Source organism: Astatotilapia calliptera, chromosome 4 (genome assembly GCF_900246225.1).
Source record: "Astatotilapia calliptera chromosome 4, fAstCal1.2, whole genome shotgun sequence".
NCBI lineage: Eukaryota > Metazoa > Chordata > Actinopteri > Cichliformes > Cichlidae > Astatotilapia > Astatotilapia calliptera.
In genome coordinates this window covers 23,253,035-23,269,796 of record NC_039305.1, presented here as the reverse complement: position 1 = coordinate 23,269,796, position 16,762 = coordinate 23,253,035, and the positions used below count along the sequence as shown (strand labels likewise).

General features: G+C 38.2%; 3 protein-coding genes across 4 annotated transcripts in view; all 3 read right to left on the bottom strand.

Moving 5' to 3' along the window:
- LOC113021570 (helicase SWR1-like) overlaps window positions 1-3,978 on the bottom strand; it is a 39,965-nt gene extending 35,987 nt beyond the window's left edge. Inside the window, exons 1-7 of the mRNA XM_026166311.1 lie at window positions 3,911-3,978; window positions 3,200-3,262; window positions 2,917-3,050; window positions 2,749-2,833; window positions 1,035-1,226; window positions 892-947; window positions 547-664 (exon numbers count right to left, since the gene is read on the bottom strand). Of these exons, the coding sequence (XP_026022096.1) occupies window positions 547-664; window positions 892-947; window positions 1,035-1,226; window positions 2,749-2,833; window positions 2,917-3,050; window positions 3,200-3,262; window positions 3,911-3,974 (712 nt within the window). The 5' untranslated portion in view covers window positions 3,975-3,978. The remainder of the gene's footprint in view (window positions 1-546; window positions 665-891; window positions 948-1,034; window positions 1,227-2,748; window positions 2,834-2,916; window positions 3,051-3,199; window positions 3,263-3,910) is intronic.
- A 3,175-nt stretch (window positions 3,979-7,153) lies between these two features.
- LOC113021117 (GTPase IMAP family member 7-like) lies at window positions 7,154-10,220 on the bottom strand. The gene is made up of 2 exons (XM_026165573.1): window positions 9,858-10,220; window positions 7,154-8,235 (listed from the first exon to the last, which is right to left on the bottom strand). Exons 1-2 carry the CDS (start codon window positions 9,913-9,915, stop codon window positions 7,367-7,369), a joined length of 927 nt encoding a protein of 308 aa, XP_026021358.1. The 5' UTR covers window positions 9,916-10,220; the 3' UTR covers window positions 7,154-7,366.
- On the bottom strand, window positions 7,154-16,422 carry LOC113021116 (GTPase IMAP family member 7-like). 2 transcript variants are annotated; one of them, XM_026165572.1, is made up of 3 exons: window positions 16,104-16,422; window positions 13,085-13,929; window positions 7,154-7,390 (listed from the first exon to the last, which is right to left on the bottom strand). In XM_026165572.1, the coding sequence occupies exons 1-3, from the start codon at window positions 16,159-16,161 to the stop codon at window positions 7,367-7,369; spliced, it is 927 nt and encodes a 308-aa protein (XP_026021357.1). In that variant the 5' UTR covers window positions 16,162-16,422; the 3' UTR covers window positions 7,154-7,366. The 2 variants fall into 2 exon arrangements, with proteins under 2 accessions (XP_026021357.1, XP_026021356.1); XM_026165571.1 differs by lacking the exon at window positions 7,154-7,390 and having other exon boundaries at window positions 12,761-13,929.
- Between the last annotated feature and the right edge of the window lie 340 nt (window positions 16,423-16,762).

Sequence of the window (16,762 nt, the reverse complement as noted above, 5' to 3'; positions counted from 1 at the left end):
CCAAGTAGCAGAAGGCTACGAAAGAGAGTCTAAGAGTAGAGCAGCTGCTCCTTCACATCGAAAGGAGCCAGCTGAGGTGGTTCATGCGTCTGACAAAGATGCCTCCTAGACGGGTGAGGTGTTCCGGCCATGTTCCACCAGGAGGAGGCCCCGGGGCAAACCCAGGACACATTGGAGAGATTATATCTCTTGGCTGGCCTGGGAAAGCCTTGGTGTTCTCCCAGACAAGCTGGAGGAGGTGACAGGGGAGAGGAAGGTCTGGGCTTCTCTGCTTGGGCTGCTGCCCCTGTGACCCGGCCCCGGATAAGTGGAAGAAGATGGATGGATGGATGGATGGATGGATGGATGGATGGATGGATGGATGGATGGATGGATGGGACAGGTGTACCAAATAAAATGGCTGTTTAGTGTCTTTTGGAAAGTAAATAATACTTATTCAAACTGCAAACAAAACTACTATAGTAGTTATCTGTGTGGACACATGTGCTAAAACATTTGTAAATGTAAAAATGTAAATCAAGTGCTTTTAGTGTTTGAATAACTCACTCAGTTTCTCTTCAGGTTGTTTCTTAACATTCAGCTGTTTGATTGCTGTGTTTTGTGCCACATCTCTGTTATTTCCACTGACTTCAGATCTTGGCATGTCAGGATGATGTGTACTCTTCTGTTTTAAAAACAATGAAGAATATTTTAGTATTTATTATGAATAATTGGACTGGATGGGGTAAAGCATACATTTGTAATTTTGTATGTCATGCTGAACCATAGTATTTGCCACATTTCTAGCTTAATGACGGTGCTGGTGTAGAGTAATCTCAGATCAGTGACATATTCAAAACTTCCAGCAATGTAAAGCACAGTGAATCATTTAAATAAAATAATCTGTCTTGCCTCAGGAGGGATGTTAACAATACCCTTTACTTCTTTCATCATAGGTGTTACACTTGCTGAAAAAAGAGGAAGAGTTATTTTCATACACAAACAAGGTCTTTGTTATCCAAACATACCAATAGGAAATATATTGGAAATGTCACCTTTGATACCACTGCTGCCAGTATGGTTAGAGGCAACAGCAGGCACAGTCTCATCCTCATCATTATCATCTTCTTCATCCTCATCTTCCTCAGTGCTAGGCTCATCGTTACTGACATCAACTGCATCTATATCCTCATCTTCCTCTTCTCCATCGTCATCTATATCTTTAACATGATCTTCCGCACTCTCTTCTTCAGAAGAAGAGATAGAAATCTGTGTAGCTTCTTTATCTTCCCATTTATCTGCCCATACATCATCTTCATCCATATCCTCATCATCCTCTTCTCCATCCTCATTTTCTGTCGTGTCCGGGGTGGCGGACGTGTGGAGTTGAAGATGGGACCCAAAATGCAGCAGCTCTGATGCAGGTGAGTATTTATTGAACAGGACTAGATACAAACAGAAGTGGCAGGTGAACATTAAACTGGAAAACCTAAACTGGGCAAAACTAACAAAACAAACCAGAACGAAGATGCAGGGAGGTATGGGGAAATACACAGAGAGACGGACGGCGAGACGCAGGAAGACCGAGGGGAACAACACAGACAAACCAGCAACTAACAGAGGCAGACACGAGGTTTAAATACACAGAAGGATAACGAGGGAATGAGACACAAAAGGAGGGCACAGCTGGGAGTAATTCGACCTGACAAGACAGGGGAAAAGTAACCTGAACACACTGAGATCAGACACGGACCTTCAAAGTAAAACAGGAAACACATACATGTAATGACATAACACACCAACTTAACACAGACTGGGGGACACAGAACATAGAAACATGAACCATGAAACAGAAGAGTACCACCCAAGGTACCCAAAACCACAGAATAATAATGAACTAAAACATAAACACGGAGTCACAGACTCCGGACCATGACATCTTCATTATGAACTTCCTTGTAATATTCTTTCAAGAAATAGAAATGTTTAAAATATAACAACGTAAACTGAGATTTTTGTAACTTTTTCTCAGTTTCAATTCAATTTTCACACAAGTGCCGTATTGCGGGATTACAACAATAGAAGAACAAAAAAAATACAGTTATCATTACGGAATAGTTAAAGGTAAGTGGCGTGGCACAAACTTGATACGGGTAGAAGTTAAAATCTAATTTGTTTCGAAGGCTAGCTTAAACAGGTGGATTTTTAAACGTGACTTGAAATATTGAATGGATTCCGATGGACGGACATCAATCGCCAGAATATTCCAAAGTTTAGGTGGAGCAATAGCAAAAGCACAATGCCCCCTAGTCTTTCATCTGGACATTGGTTGCACTAAGAGCCATTGATTAGAGGATCTAAGTGCTCTCTTGGGGGTATATAGGTCAAGGAGGTCGATTAAGTAGCTGGGCGCCAAGTTATTTAAAATTAAAAGTGTACAAAAGGATTTCAAAAACAATACAGTATTTGACGGGAAGCCAGTGAAGGTTGGCTTACACAGGTGTAATATGATCAGGTTTTCTGGTGCCACTTAAAAAACGTGCTGCAGCATTTTGGACAAGTTGCAGGCGTTGGATGAGGGAAAGTTGGAGGCCGAGATAAAGAGAATTGCAACTCTTTTTTTCTCAACTTCTGTAGGGTATTTGTCAAAATTACTGAAGTTTTGAAAGAGCTTATTAAAAATATTACAATAATGTTTGCATGCTTTTGGTTCATATTCTCAAACATTCTCTGGTTTTGAGGCACAGATAGAAGAAAGAGCAGACAAACCTGTTAAGAGGTCCTGGGACTCAAGGTCTGATGATTGTCGTTTTCTTTTTTTTTGTCTATATCCTGTAGTGGTTAGGTAACCTCTCTGTGATAAGTTAATTCAACAGTTTATTTAGTGAAATCAGATTTTTGTAGATTCACAGAAATGCAAAAAAAAAAAAAAAGTACCTTGAACCAATAGTGCAGAGGAGCTTTCTTGTGGTAAATAGATGACTTCCATTTTCTACATGAATCTTTTCCTGCAAGCTTCTCAAACTCAGGTGGACTGTAAAAGGAGCCTTCAAACTCAATACAATCCTTACCTATAGTTATAAAGAAAAACGTAATCGTTTTAATGAAAAATCATTTATTTATTTATTTATATATTTATTTATTTATTTATTTATATATTTCACTGTATGTACAAAAATAGAAAAGGAAAGACTGGTAAGAAAGGTAAGACTGTACTTACCTTTTCCCAACTTCTCTACATCCATCCAACCCTTTTTGTCTCCACATTTTACACGCCAGAGGTCTGTTTTTTGCAACACCAAAAAAAAGGAAGAAGTAATTTCTCCATTAAAAAAATAATGTAAATGTATTTTCATGGTCAATTTACAATGTACTAATAATTTGCAATTGTAGAGGTTGTATAAAGAGAGATGCCAGTTGTGGGAGTATTTCCTACTTTCATTGTAATAGTTGTGATAATGCAAATATTTATAATTCAATTCAGTTTTATTTATATAGCACCAAATCACAACAACAGGTACAGACCCTGCAATAATACAGAGAAAACCCCCAAAATCAGATAACCCCTTATGAGCAAGCACTTTGGTGACAGTGGCAAAGAAAAACAAGAAGACCCGGGCAGAACCAGGCACAGAGAGGGTCAGCCATTCTGCCATATCTGCCAAAATCATGCAATCACGGAAGATAATTTTAATGTAATTATGCATGTCTTTATCTGAAGGAACAAAAGAAAGGCAGTTTCATTTAGGCATATATATCATATATATGCATTTAACAACTAGGAGGACAATAGAGAATAGGAAGTACCCTCAAAACTGCCATGTCTCATTATAGCCTGCAACATCAACAGCTTCAGAAAAATTCTACTGCGTACACAGAAATATATTTTAAATAAATAGATCTTCAGGGTAAAATGACCCGAAGGACTTACTCTTGTCATCTTTCTCATCCGTGACTCTCTTTCTTTTCTTCAGGCTAGTTCTTCCTTCTTCCATTTTGTAATTTTAATCTATCAACACAGATAAATAAAAAAGTTTTTTTTTTTTCAAATATATGCACCACACTATATGTGGCACTTTTTATATGAGATAAATCTTGCATTTTCTATTAGCTTTTAACATTTTAATCTAATTGTAAGTAATTCTGTTGTTCCTCTGTGGGTGACAGGAAGGAAGGAAAAGCAATGAGACTGAAAACATCTGAATACAAAGATGAAGACTCTTACCACGTACTTTTACCCATATTATCCATATAGCTTAGCCGTTTAGACTTAACTGCTATCACTATCCAAATCAACAAATCTACTGTATACACAAATGCCCCTTATATAGATATGTGTGTGTGCATGTATATGTATAAACAAAGTTACATTCTGTAATTACAGTAACACTAAGGTCTATAACATCAGAAACCACAGGAGAGCAAATAGACAGCACATCTTTGCACAAGTTCTAGCAATCATACATCCGTTATCCATGTATAAAAACACTATATATTACTTAAAAAAAAAAAAAAAGAACAGAGAGGCGAAACACCAGAATAGGGACTTACCTGTGTCGCCGACTAGATAGCAGATGATGTTCCAGAACAGGAAAATGAAACTTAACTTTTCAGTTACACTGGAAAAAATAAACACGCCCAGTCGTTAAGGTGTGTACATTGACTTCCGGTAAAGACGGCAAGTTTTACAGGTAAGACGATTTAAACTGACATTTACAGTCGCTATTTATATATGGAGAGAAACCTAAAAAAGGGCAAGTGCACGTACGGTATGATTTACAAATGTGTATAATATGTATAATTTTGAGACAAACTTCACACTGCCAGCTTCGCCGAGATCCGCAAACTTGAGCTGTGTTCATGTCCTAGTGTAAAACTGGGACATTTGAGGTTCCTCCGTATACCTGCATTTTGTTTATTTATTTATTCAAATAAAGTGGTCGTCCCTTTTTCTAAATACAGCAGAAAATATAATTTACCAATTACAGACAGTACACAGTTGCCTATATAATAATCTGCTGCTGCATGCTGGACGATCTTCCGCTGGGAAAAGTCAGTCAATGCGCGGTTGCAGAACACAATGGATGCACATCACTGTGGATCATCCTCTGGAGCAAACATATGCTAACTAATCTCTTTATATTTCTGAATATAAATATAATCCAGGTAACGTGGAATAACACTGATGTTAATTGACCTTTCTCTACTTAAAGCAGGCTAACATTAATGTTAGCATAATAAATAACTAAGGACATTTGAGTGTGTAACAAGTGAGTGTCTGTAATTGGTAAATCTATGTTTTCTAGTAAAGTGGCCAAGAGCTATTCTGTTTATTTAGAAAAGAAACGTCTGGAAGTGATAGCAGTTATGTAAAATGAACTGTTGTGACCGGTCGGAATTAGCTCATGATAACTTCATAAATCTTGCCTTTTAGTTATTTAGGAGTTAATTTATTTAATAGTAATAGTAAAGGAGGGGCAAGATGTCTAGGCAGGATGGCACACCTCTTCAGTGAAGTAGGTGAAATTCTCCTATATGTAAATGGAATTAACAAAATATCCACAAAAACACTTAAAAACTATTTATATGCATCATTGCCTCTTCTAAGAAAACAAAGAGAAGCTGAGTTTTACAAGTTTTATAGTAGAAAAACTATTAAAAAACTGTGGCAGTACAGTGTGCTGATTAGAAATGATTGTGTGGTTCTTTCACCTATGCTGAGCCACTACACAGACTCACCTACTGAGTTTCACTTTAAACCCTGACTGTACTCATTTTACTTTCACCCACAATCAGAACAGAAAATAGTTATTTATTAAAATTCTTTTTCACTGCATTTAAAGCACATCCATTAGAATTAAATCCGAAAATGTTTTATTATCATGTACTAACCGTATTTTATTCTTATATTAATATAATATACCATGGTTCAGTTACCTTTGTACAAATATGATTAGTTGAATTGTGCTTTAAGGAGATTATTTTTACTTTCATACTTTGAGTACATTTCAGAGCCTGTACATTTTCATTTTTACATTATGGAACGCTATCACGTTAACACTAGAGGATGCTCGGTACTAGAGTTGGATGTCTCGAGACCGGTCTTGGTCTCTAGACCACGTGGTCTTGTTCTTGTCTTGTCTCGACGGACTTTGGTCTTGGTCTTGTCTTGGGCTAGGATCCCTCGGTCTTGTCTTGGTCTCGCTGTCTCGGTCTTGCTGTCTCAGCTCGACATAGTGGTTGGGAGAATTGGAGTCAACAGTATCCATGACACACAACATAACGTTCGATAATGTGTCATGCACAAAAGCATCACCTCTAAGAGCCGTGCTTACAGAGTGCTTTGTAGTGAATCAGAAGAGTCGACTCCTATTGAGCGAGAGCCGGCTCCTCACTTAATTTCCTTTCGCTGCTCAGCTCTCACACAGTGGCTCAGCTATGCTACAAGCAATATATATATATTTTTTCAGCTCCAAGCTGGACACACGACCTGAGAGATCTACTGTTCACTGAAACCACATCAGGAATGGTCTCGGTGGAAAAGATGGCTGTCAAGATGTCATTTTTAAAGAAGGAAAAAAATCTAAAAAAGACTGAGGTATGCCAAATTACACAACAACTGGACAAATGGAAAATCAGTGGCAACTGGTCATATGAATGAATCCAAAAGTGAAACTCCTGAGTTAAATCATTTGAAATTTGAACACAGAAAAGTACCATCAGATTCGATCCATCATGTGTCAATGTGTCAATCAGTGCTTCATTTTATGACACGACAATGATTCCAAACACACTGTTATTCCAGAAAAAGCATACCCGGATAGAAAAACACAATAAAACATTATCAGTCATGGACCGAGCTCCCCAGAGTCTGGACCTCAACTTCATTGAAGCAGTGTGAGATCATCTTCACAAAGAGCAGAACAAAAAGCGGTCAGCATCCAAAGACAGCTTTAAACATTCTTCAAGAAGCCTGCAGAACTATTCCTGAAGACTACTTAAAGAAATGAGAACAAAGCTGCATAAGAGAGTTCAGACTGTGTCGAAGAAAAAAGGTGGTCGTACCAAATATTGATTTTAAAACCCTGTATTGTATTTCCATGTATATGTCCGCATATCCTTGCATTTACTTTTTTTCCTAGTAAAATATAAAGAAAAAGTGGTGGGCCGAGACTTTTGTGTAGTACTTTAAATATTGTTTTCATTAGCATTTTTACAGTTCTGTTATCTGATTAAATATGAGATCAATGAGATGATATCAGATGACTATATTTTCTAACTATGGACAGAAAAATTTGTATGAAAATTATTTTTGTTAATTAAATCACTTCGATATATCATCTGTCACACATTTGAATGATAAATCACTAACACAGTAAAAGCTCATCTATTTCTTTTTCTTCAAAGACACCCCAAGATTGCAACATAACAGTAGACACAATACAGCCAGTAACAGGATGCTCTTCATGAGGTAGGACATGCTGTACAACTCCCTCTCTGCATCTTTTCTTGCCCTTTCCTCCTCTTTTCTCCACAGCTTTGTCTTCATCTTCTTTAGCTCTTCATCCTTGTAATGCTCCCTCAGATTTCCCTCCTTTTTGCTGATTTCTTCATCTCTCTCTGCAAGGATGCTTTCCTGTCTTTTTCTGATTTTCCTCTCCTTCTCAGGATACAGCTCTGTCTTGTAGTAACTACCTCCATTCAGGGCCACCAGGGTCTCGATCTTCTCCATAAAAGTTGTGACCTGCTTCTGGTCCTCCGGGGTTTTGTTGTTGAAGACGTGGAAGCCACCGCTACACTTGCGTATGAAGTTGCGGAGGTTCTCGTCACTCTCAGTAATGATGTTGTTTATTGTTTTGTCTTCCAGGCGATCCCCGTGGGTGAACAGCACGATGGTGTAGTCCCACACTCTTGGGCCAAACTTTGCTTCAATCAGCGTGTGGGTGTCTTGGTCTTCCTGAGTCAGCCTTCCTAAAGGAATAACATATGCAAAGACGTGGGGTCCTGGTTCCTGGAGTTTCAGGCGTTGAAGAATCTCTCGGATGATGTCCTCCTTGTTGCTTCCCTTCTCGAAAAGCCCAGGTGTGTCAATCACATCAACAGGTACATCTCCAACCACCGCGGACTCTTTTTCACAGTGAACAGTGATGCCGACCAGCTTCATCTCTGAACAGAACACCATTTTATTGAGGATGGTGTTCCCACTCGAGCTCTTGCCTGCACCACATTTTCCAAGAAGCATGATCCTCAACGGCTCTGTCAACCCAACAAAAAGCATTTTTAAACACTATTCAGAGTTCATGAAAGTCGTTGTGCCCTTCATTCTGACTTCTGATATTATTATTGTTTATTTGTAGAAATCCGTGGCTTTCACATATTAGCCCAGACTGTTGCATCCCAGGGCACAAACAGTATGAACTTTTTTATTATGTTTTTACATTGTGGAAAATGCAAAGCATTTTGGCATTTGTTGATGAATAAAATAAAAAGTAAAGTAATACACTGTATGTTGTCTCATGTTAGCATTTGTGGCTTGTTTTGTTTTTATATGCCTTTTGAAATATTTTTTTCTTATCTTACTTTTTCAGAAAATAGATGCCTACTAATCTTTTGTTAACAAGTTGCACCTCAACCAGAAACTTCTGGTAGTCATCAACAAGTGTGTGGCATAATGTTTAACCGTTCTTCTTTGCAGAACTGGTACAGTTTATCAAAATTATTTGCTTTGTTGGCAAAGAACCGGGTTTTAAGCTTAGTCCTGTTGTTGGAGACTGAAAGTCTATGATTGAGATGCAACTTGCTCAAAAACGCCCATCCCACCTTCTTCAAATGCCACAAGAATGGTGTCAAACGTTTGCGCTGCAAAAATTTTCTTTTGTGCCACTATCATTTTAAATATATTAATAAAGGCTTCTAGAGGTCATCAGAGGTCAACCATTCATGTGATGAAAATTTCCAAAACATTGGAAATGTTTCTATGCAGGCCCTTAATGAAGGTCTTAAGGTCTGTTGCATCATCTTGTGTGGGTTAAAGGTATTCTGTTTATAAATAGCCTATAATTAAATGAAGTGTTTTTAGCTCAAATGAAAAGGCTGCGGATCACTAACTATCAATGTTTCATAACATTATATTACTCCAGCAAATAATTTTTTTCTCTGACAGAATGCATACTTTATTTTAACTAATATGTGTTAACCTAGTTTTTTACTTTTAAGAGTGTGATAATGATAAACAATATCCAATAGTGATATTATGTTTCACAACCTTTTCACAGGTTAGACCACCAGTAAAGAAAGGGGCTGAATGACCTTAGGTGACCTCTACAAAAGTGGGAATAAGGAGCACGAGAGTGAGATGGAGACATTAAATGAACATTAGAGGCTAACAGTACTGTAGTTTAATTACACATCTCAAAATCACTGTTGGCTAACTTGGTGTAGGTGTGTTAATTAAACACACACACACACACTTACAGGAAGAAAGCAGATAAAAAGAGTCACTGCCATTTTGGAATTTTATTTTTATTAAAGTACTGTAAAAAAAATTAACATATCATATTAATTATATTATCTGGTTTTGTTTTCTCCCCATTGTAATGTCATATTGTATATATTGGCTTCCATCTTCAAACATCTGAAACAAGCCCTATAAACTGCAGTAGCCAACAGCTCAGCTAAAGCACCAGTATGACTCACACTGCTCTCTTTTTCTTTCTACATGTGTCAGCTGAACAAGGGTAGACACGTGCTTAAGAACATGCTGTAACTACACCAACTACACCCACAGGGGAAAAATACATACAGACATACAAAAAATAGAATAAAAACATTAAACTAAAAACTTTTAACTCAGCAGCATTTCCATATTTCATACTGACCCTGCTCCTGCTCACTTTCTGCTGGACAAGGTATGCTGTCAGCGGCCTGAGTGCTCATGGTGGACGAAGACAGAAGTATCACCAAAACTGTAGACGTCGGTTAACTTGTCCTCGCTGGCCTGACAGTCCTGATTGGATCTCAAAGCAAGTCTGTTAGGTGAAACTTTTTTTTTACACAGCTTCCTCGGTGCTTTCTGTTTCAAACTGAGGGTGGGGCTCTACAGTCACGTGACCTGCTGGGTGCCCCGCATCCACCAAGTTAAAGTCCAGTCCACATACGCTGAATAATTAGGTCAGCAGCGACAATCGGCCGCAGTCCTATGTCCATAGATGTTATTTTTCTACCTGTTTCGAGCCAAGAGTATTTCCACCCAGCCTGTTTTAAATAAACCTCTGAACTTGGCACTCTACCCGCGTCTTATAGAGAGTCACTGGATGGGACACACTTTTATTGTGCAAGGGATCAAAGATCTGATGACTTCTTGCATAACAGCTTAATGTGGAATAAAGTTATGATTTCAAATAGAATATCATTACTTTCATTTTGACTGAGAAGTAGACTTTGATTCGTTGGTATTTTATAGTGAGGCTGAGAAGCAATGCAACGAGGAAACAATTAAACTATTACATTTAAGGATACTGCGATTTTTATATCACTAAAACACACGTGTGTTAACACACGAACCGCCTAAAGTGTGTTAAGACAATTGCGCTTTAAAAGTTTGAGAAGCAATACAATGAACGGTCTCAGCGCGCCATCTAGTGGTCAGTATACTTTAATGCTTCATAAAACGTCCTGATCAGGGATAAAGCTTCGATAAATTCACCCCTTTAACAAAATGTAAAATGAAAGTATTTTAAAATGTGCGTATTTACTTTCAGCAATGAAAAGTAATCAACTACACTTACACCGGACCTATGTAGTATTTTGAGAGAACATCAAGTTAATGGTTAATTTTTCAGCTACATTTCAATGAGATATTGTATTTTTAACTGCAACATTTGTCTGAAAGGTATAATCATTATCCAAAGATCAAATGATGCCTTGGTGGCAGTCATTTTTTCATTCATTAATGAATAAATAAAGCACCTTGAGGCGACTGTTGTTGTGATTTGGCATTATATAAATAAAATAAAATTGAATTGAATAAATGAATTTTGTCTCCAAATCCTCAACAAACATTAACAGGATGCAACTAATCTTATTGGCTTGTACTTTATTTTAGGGTTGACTCTGTGATCATAACATTTGCTTTTAAGACACATACAGTTAATATCCTACAAGCCTACATGGAACCTGAGATTATCTGTTAGGTCACTCATGAGGATTTCCTGTTAAAACCTAAAAATGAAAAGTAACAGGGATGATTCAGAGCCCTGCTTATGAAGATAAAACCTTGTTGTCATTTAAGATTCTTTATTAAATAAATTTTGGGGGATTTTCTTTGCCTTGATAATATTATAATAACTGCAGCAAGAGTCCTGACAGGGACTAGAAAGAGAGATCATATTTCTCCTGTTTTGGCTTCCCTTCATTGGCTTCCTGTTAAATCCAGAATTGAATTCAAAATCCTGCTCCTCACATACAAGGTCTTAAATAATCAGGCCCCATCTTATCTCAATGACCTTGTAGTACCATATCACCCTATTAGAGCACTTCGCTCTCGCTCTGCAGGCCTACTTGTTGTTCCTAGAGTATTTAAAAGTAGAATGGGAGGCAGAGCCTTCAGTTTTCAGACCCCTCTTCTGTGGAACCAGCTTCCAGTTTGGATTCGGGAGACAGACACTATCTCTACTTTCAAGATTAGGCTTAAAACTTTCCTTTTTGCTAAAGCATATAGTTAGGGCTGGACCAGGTGACCCTGAATCCTCCCTTAGTTATGCTGCAAAACACATAGGCTGCCGGGGGATTCCCATGATGCATTGAGTTTTTCCTTTCCAGTCACCTTTCTCGCTCACTATGTATTAACAGACCTCTCTGCATTGAATCATATCTGTTATTAATCTCTGTCTCTCTTCCACAGCATGTCTTTTATCCTGTCTTCCTTCTCTCACCCCAACCGGTCGCAGCAGATGGCCCCGCCCCTCCCTGAGCCTGGTTCTGCCGGAGGTTTCTTCCTGTTAAAAGGGAGTTTTTCCTTCCCACTGTCGCCAAAGTGCTTGGTCATAGGGGGTCATATGATTGTTGGGTTTTTCTCTGTATCTATGAAGCGCCTTATGTTGTGATTTGGTGCTATATAAATAAAATTGAATTGAATTGAATAGAAGCTTCCAGTAAATTTTAAAATGCAAATGTAAAGTTATATACACAAAATTTACAATGTTGACAAGTGCTTAATATGCCCACCTCCAGACCAGCATCCAATTTCAAAATGCTTTAATTCCACAATCATTCACCTAAAGAAACACGTAGTGGCTGCAGTGACTCCAGACATGCTCATGGGATGAGTTTGGCATATGCTGTGGGACTTATTGAGCACTTGTGCACACTGTAAGTTTATATTCAGCCATTACTTGAATAAAAGTATAGCCAGAAAAAGCATACCCGGATAGAAAAGCCCAATAAAACACTATCAGTCATGGACTCACCTCCCTAGAGTCTGGACCTCAACATTGTTGAAGCAGTGTGAGATCATCTTCACAAAGAGCAGAACAAAAAGCGGTCAACGTCCAAAGACAGCTTTAAACATTCTTCAAGAAGCCTGCAGAACTATTCCTGAAGACTACTTAAAGAAATGAGAACAAAGCTGCATAAGAGAGTTCAGACTGTGTCAAAGAAAAAAGGTGGTCGTACCAAATATTGATTTTAAAACTCTGTATTGTATTTCCATGTATATGTCCGCATATCCTTGCATTTACTTTTTTTCCTAGTAAAATATAAAGAAAAAGTGGTGGGCCGAGACTTTTGTGTAGTACTTTAAATATTGTTTTCATTAGCATTTTTACAGTTCTGTTATCTGATTAAATATGAGATCAATGAGATGATATCAGATGACTATATTTTCTAACTATGGACAGACAAATATGTATGAAAATTATTTTTGTTAATTAAATCACTTCGATATATCATCTGTCACACATTTGAATGATAAATCACTAACACAGTAAAAGCTCATCTATTTCTTTTTCTTAGAAAGACCTGGTATTTTTCCTGGAATAATTGGAAAAATCTTAAAAGACACCACAATCAAAATGATTCCTATAACACAAAGCCATTTAGCTGCTACCCCAAGATTGCAACATAACAGTAGACACAATACAGCCAGTAACAGGATGCGCTTCATGAGGTAGGACATGCTGTACAACTCCCCCTCTGCATCTTTTCTTGCCCTTTCCTCCTCTTTTCTCCACAGCTTTGTCTTCATCTTCTTTAGCTCTTCATCCTTGTAATGCTCCCTCAGATTTCCCTCCTTTTTGCTGATTTCTTCATCTCTCTCTGCAAGGATGCTTTCCTGTCTTTTTCTGATTTTCCTCTCCTTCTCAGGATACAGCTCTGTCTTGTAGTAACTACCTCCATTCAGGGCCACCAGGGTCTCGATCTTCTCCATAAAAGTTGTGACCTGCTTCTGGTCCTCCGGGGTTTTGTTGTTGAAGACGTGGAAGCCACCGCTACACTTGCGTATGAAGTTGCGGAGGTTCTCGTCACTCTCAGTAATGATGTTGTTTATTGTTTTGTCTTCCAGGCGATCCCCGTGGGTGAACAGCACGATGGTGTAGTCCCACACTCTTGGGCCAAACTTTGCTTCAATCAGCGTGTGGGTGTCTTGGTCTTCCTGAGTCAGCCTTCCTAAAGGAATAACATATGCAAAGACGTGGGGTCCTGGTTCCTGGAGTTTCAGGCGTTGAAGAATCTCTCGGATGATGTCCTCCTTGTTGCTTCCCTTCTCGAAAAGCCCAGGTGTGTCAATCACATCAACAGGTACATCTCCAACCACCGCGGACTCTTTTTCACAGTGAACAGTGATGCCAACCAGCTTCATCTCTGAACAGAACACCATTTTATTGAGGATGGTGTTCCCACTCGAGCTCTTGCCTGCACCACATTTTCCAAGAAGCATGATCCTCAACGGCTCTGTCAACCCAACAAAAAGCATTTTTAAACACTATTCAGAGTTCATGAAAGTCGTTGTGCCCTTCATTCTGACTTCTGATATTATTATTGTTTATTTGTAGAAATTCGTAGCTTTCACATATTAGCCCAGACTGTTGCATCCCAGGGCACAAACAGTATGAACTTTTTTATTATGTTCTTACATTGTGGCAAATGCAAAGCATTTTGGCATTTGTTGATGAATAAAATAAAAAGTAAAGATTAATACACTGTATGTTGTCTCATGTTACCATTTGTGGTTTGTTGTGTTTTTATATGCATGTTGAAATAGTTTTCAGAAAATAAAATTTTGTATGATTAACCAAAATGATCCAGGCATTAATGATTCTTTTACTGCAGAAATTGCTATTACGAAATTTAACTACTAATTTCAGTCATGTTATACTGATATTTTTCTGGTTATTATCCATAACTTAGTTGCTTTGCGGCAACAGATTCGCTACTGAGCAGAGATCCAAGAGACAACAGGCTCCAGGTGGCCAAGCTGAGACGTGTACGGCGAAAGTCAAAGTTCATTTAGAGAATAGAAAAGAGACTCAAAAAGTGACCTAAAACTATCAAGGTAAATATGTTACAAAATGTGAGAGCTTGAAAATTTTTAGTTATATATAACAACCAGCTGTACGTTCGTGCCCTATCCTCTCATATAAAAGGCATAAAGAGAACTCTTATTTACAGCTGTGATTAGAAGTTTATATTCACTCATCGTGGGCATGAATATCATGGTAATTTGGGGGCATTTAACTGTTTTTTTAATTGTTCTTTCTCCAAGGTGAAATGATTGTACAGCATACATATTTAAAGTTGAATTTCGTTTGGATTTTCTTGAATCTGCACAGGGTCAAAAGTTTACATACAGGGTCAAATATAAAGGTACATGCCTGCTAATCTTTTCTTAACAAGTTGCACCTCAACCAGAAACTTTTGGTAGTCATCAACAAGTATCAATAAGTATTCCGGCTGAATGTTTGACCGCTCTTCTTTTCAGAGCTGGTTATTAAATTTATTTGGTTTGTTGGCAAAGAACCGGGTTTTAAGCACAGTCTTGTTGTTGGCGACTGAAAGTCTCTGATTGAAGTGCAACTTGCTCAGAGTCATTTAACCAAATATCACTGAGTGTATGTATATATTTCAGTTTCTATGTATCCTTTTCACACAGGGTCAAATATTTAGGTATATAAGCAGGATGCAGATGCAGGCAAAGCAGACAAAAGTAAAACGACGCCTTTGTTCCAAAGATATGTACACTTTTCACCCTGTGTGGATTGGAGAAAATCCCAAAGAAAATCAGACTTGTACACCTAACTCTTTGTTTGTTTTTAGGTCATTAAAGATGTACAATCATTCCACCCTTGGAAATGAAGAGTCTCTTGGTTTTGTGATGTACAGTTAGATTTGCAATCAGTGATTGGTTTAGCTGTGATGTAGAGTGAGATGAGAAGAGGTAAAAGCAGTAAAAGCAGAACACAGCGGCAGACAACACAGACAAAAGTAAAGAGAAGCCTTTATTATAAAGATACAAAGACTCTAACGAGCAGATAGGTGGGAATAAGGAGCACGAGAAACGAGATGCAGACATTAAATGAACATTGCATCAACATTAGAGGCTAAAAGTGCACTTCTCAAAATCACTGTTTGCTAACTCAGTGTTTGTGTGTTAGTTAAACACACACACACACACACACACACACACACACACACACACACACACACACACACACACACACTTACAGGAAGAAGGCAGATAAAAATAGTCACTGCAATCTTGTTTTTTTGTTTTTTTTTATGAAAGTACTGTAAAAAACATTATAAAAGTTCTGTGGTTTTGTTTCCCCACATTGGAAGCTTATATTTTAGAGAATGGCTTCAATCTTCAAACATCTGAAATAAGGCCGATAAACTGCAGTAGCCAACAGCTCAGCTAAGGCACCACTATGACGCACACTGCTCTCTTTTTCTTTCTACATGTGTCAGTTGAACAAAGGAAGACACGTGATTAAGAGCACGCTGTGACAGTAAGAAGGAAACGCCGTCCAACGACACCCACAGGGGCAAAAAAACATACAAAAAACTAAACAGAAAAACATTAAACTAAAAACTTTTAACTCAGCAGCATTTCCATATTTCATACTGACCCTGCTCCTGCTCACTTTCTGCTGGACCAGGTATGCTGTCAGCGGCCTGAGTGCTCATGGTGGACGAAGATAGAAGTATCACCAAAATTCAAAACTCAAAGTCTGTTAGGTGAAGCTTCTTTCATCACAACTTCCTCGGTGGTTTCTGTTTTAAACTGAGGGTGGGGCGCTACAGCCAAGTCACATACTGGCTGCACTACGAGAATACCGCATCCACCAAGTTGCAGTCAAGTCCACATACGCTGAATAATTAGGTCAGCAGCGACAATCGGCCGCTCTGCAGGACATTATTATTTTTTCTACCTGTTTCGAGCCAAGACTATTTCAAATGTTTTAAATAAACCTCTGAACTTGGCACTCTACCTGCATCTTATAGAGAGTCACTGGATGGGACACACCTTTATGGTGTAAGGGGTTGATGATTTCTTGCATAACAGCTTAATGTGGAATAAAGTTATGATTTCAAATAGAATATCATTACTTTCATTTTGACTGAGAAGTAGACTTTGATTCGTTGGTATTTTATAGTGAGGCTGAGAAGCAATGCAACGAGGAAACAATTAAACTATTACATTTAAGGATACTGCGATTTTTATATCACTAAAACACACGTGTGTTAACACACGAACCGCCTAAAGTGTGTTAAGACAATTGCGCTT

Bases quoted from the DNA above. Each gene is read 5' to 3' on its own strand.
- LOC113021116 (XM_026165571.1), bottom strand. From the start codon at position 16,161: ATGAGCACTCAGGCCGCTGACAGCATACCTGGTCCAGCAGAAAGTGAG. The intron at 13,930-16,103 runs GTCAGTATGAAA...TTGGGTTGACAG, and splicing joins AGAAAGTGAGCAGGAGCAGG to AGCCGTTGAGGATCATGCTT.
- LOC113021117 (XM_026165573.1), bottom strand. From the start codon at position 9,915: ATGAGCACTCAGGCCGCTGACAGCATACCTTGTCCAGCAGAAAGTGAG. The intron at 8,236-9,857 runs GTCAGTATGAAA...TTGGGTTGACAG, and splicing joins AGAAAGTGAGCAGGAGCAGG to AGCCGTTGAGGATCATGCTT.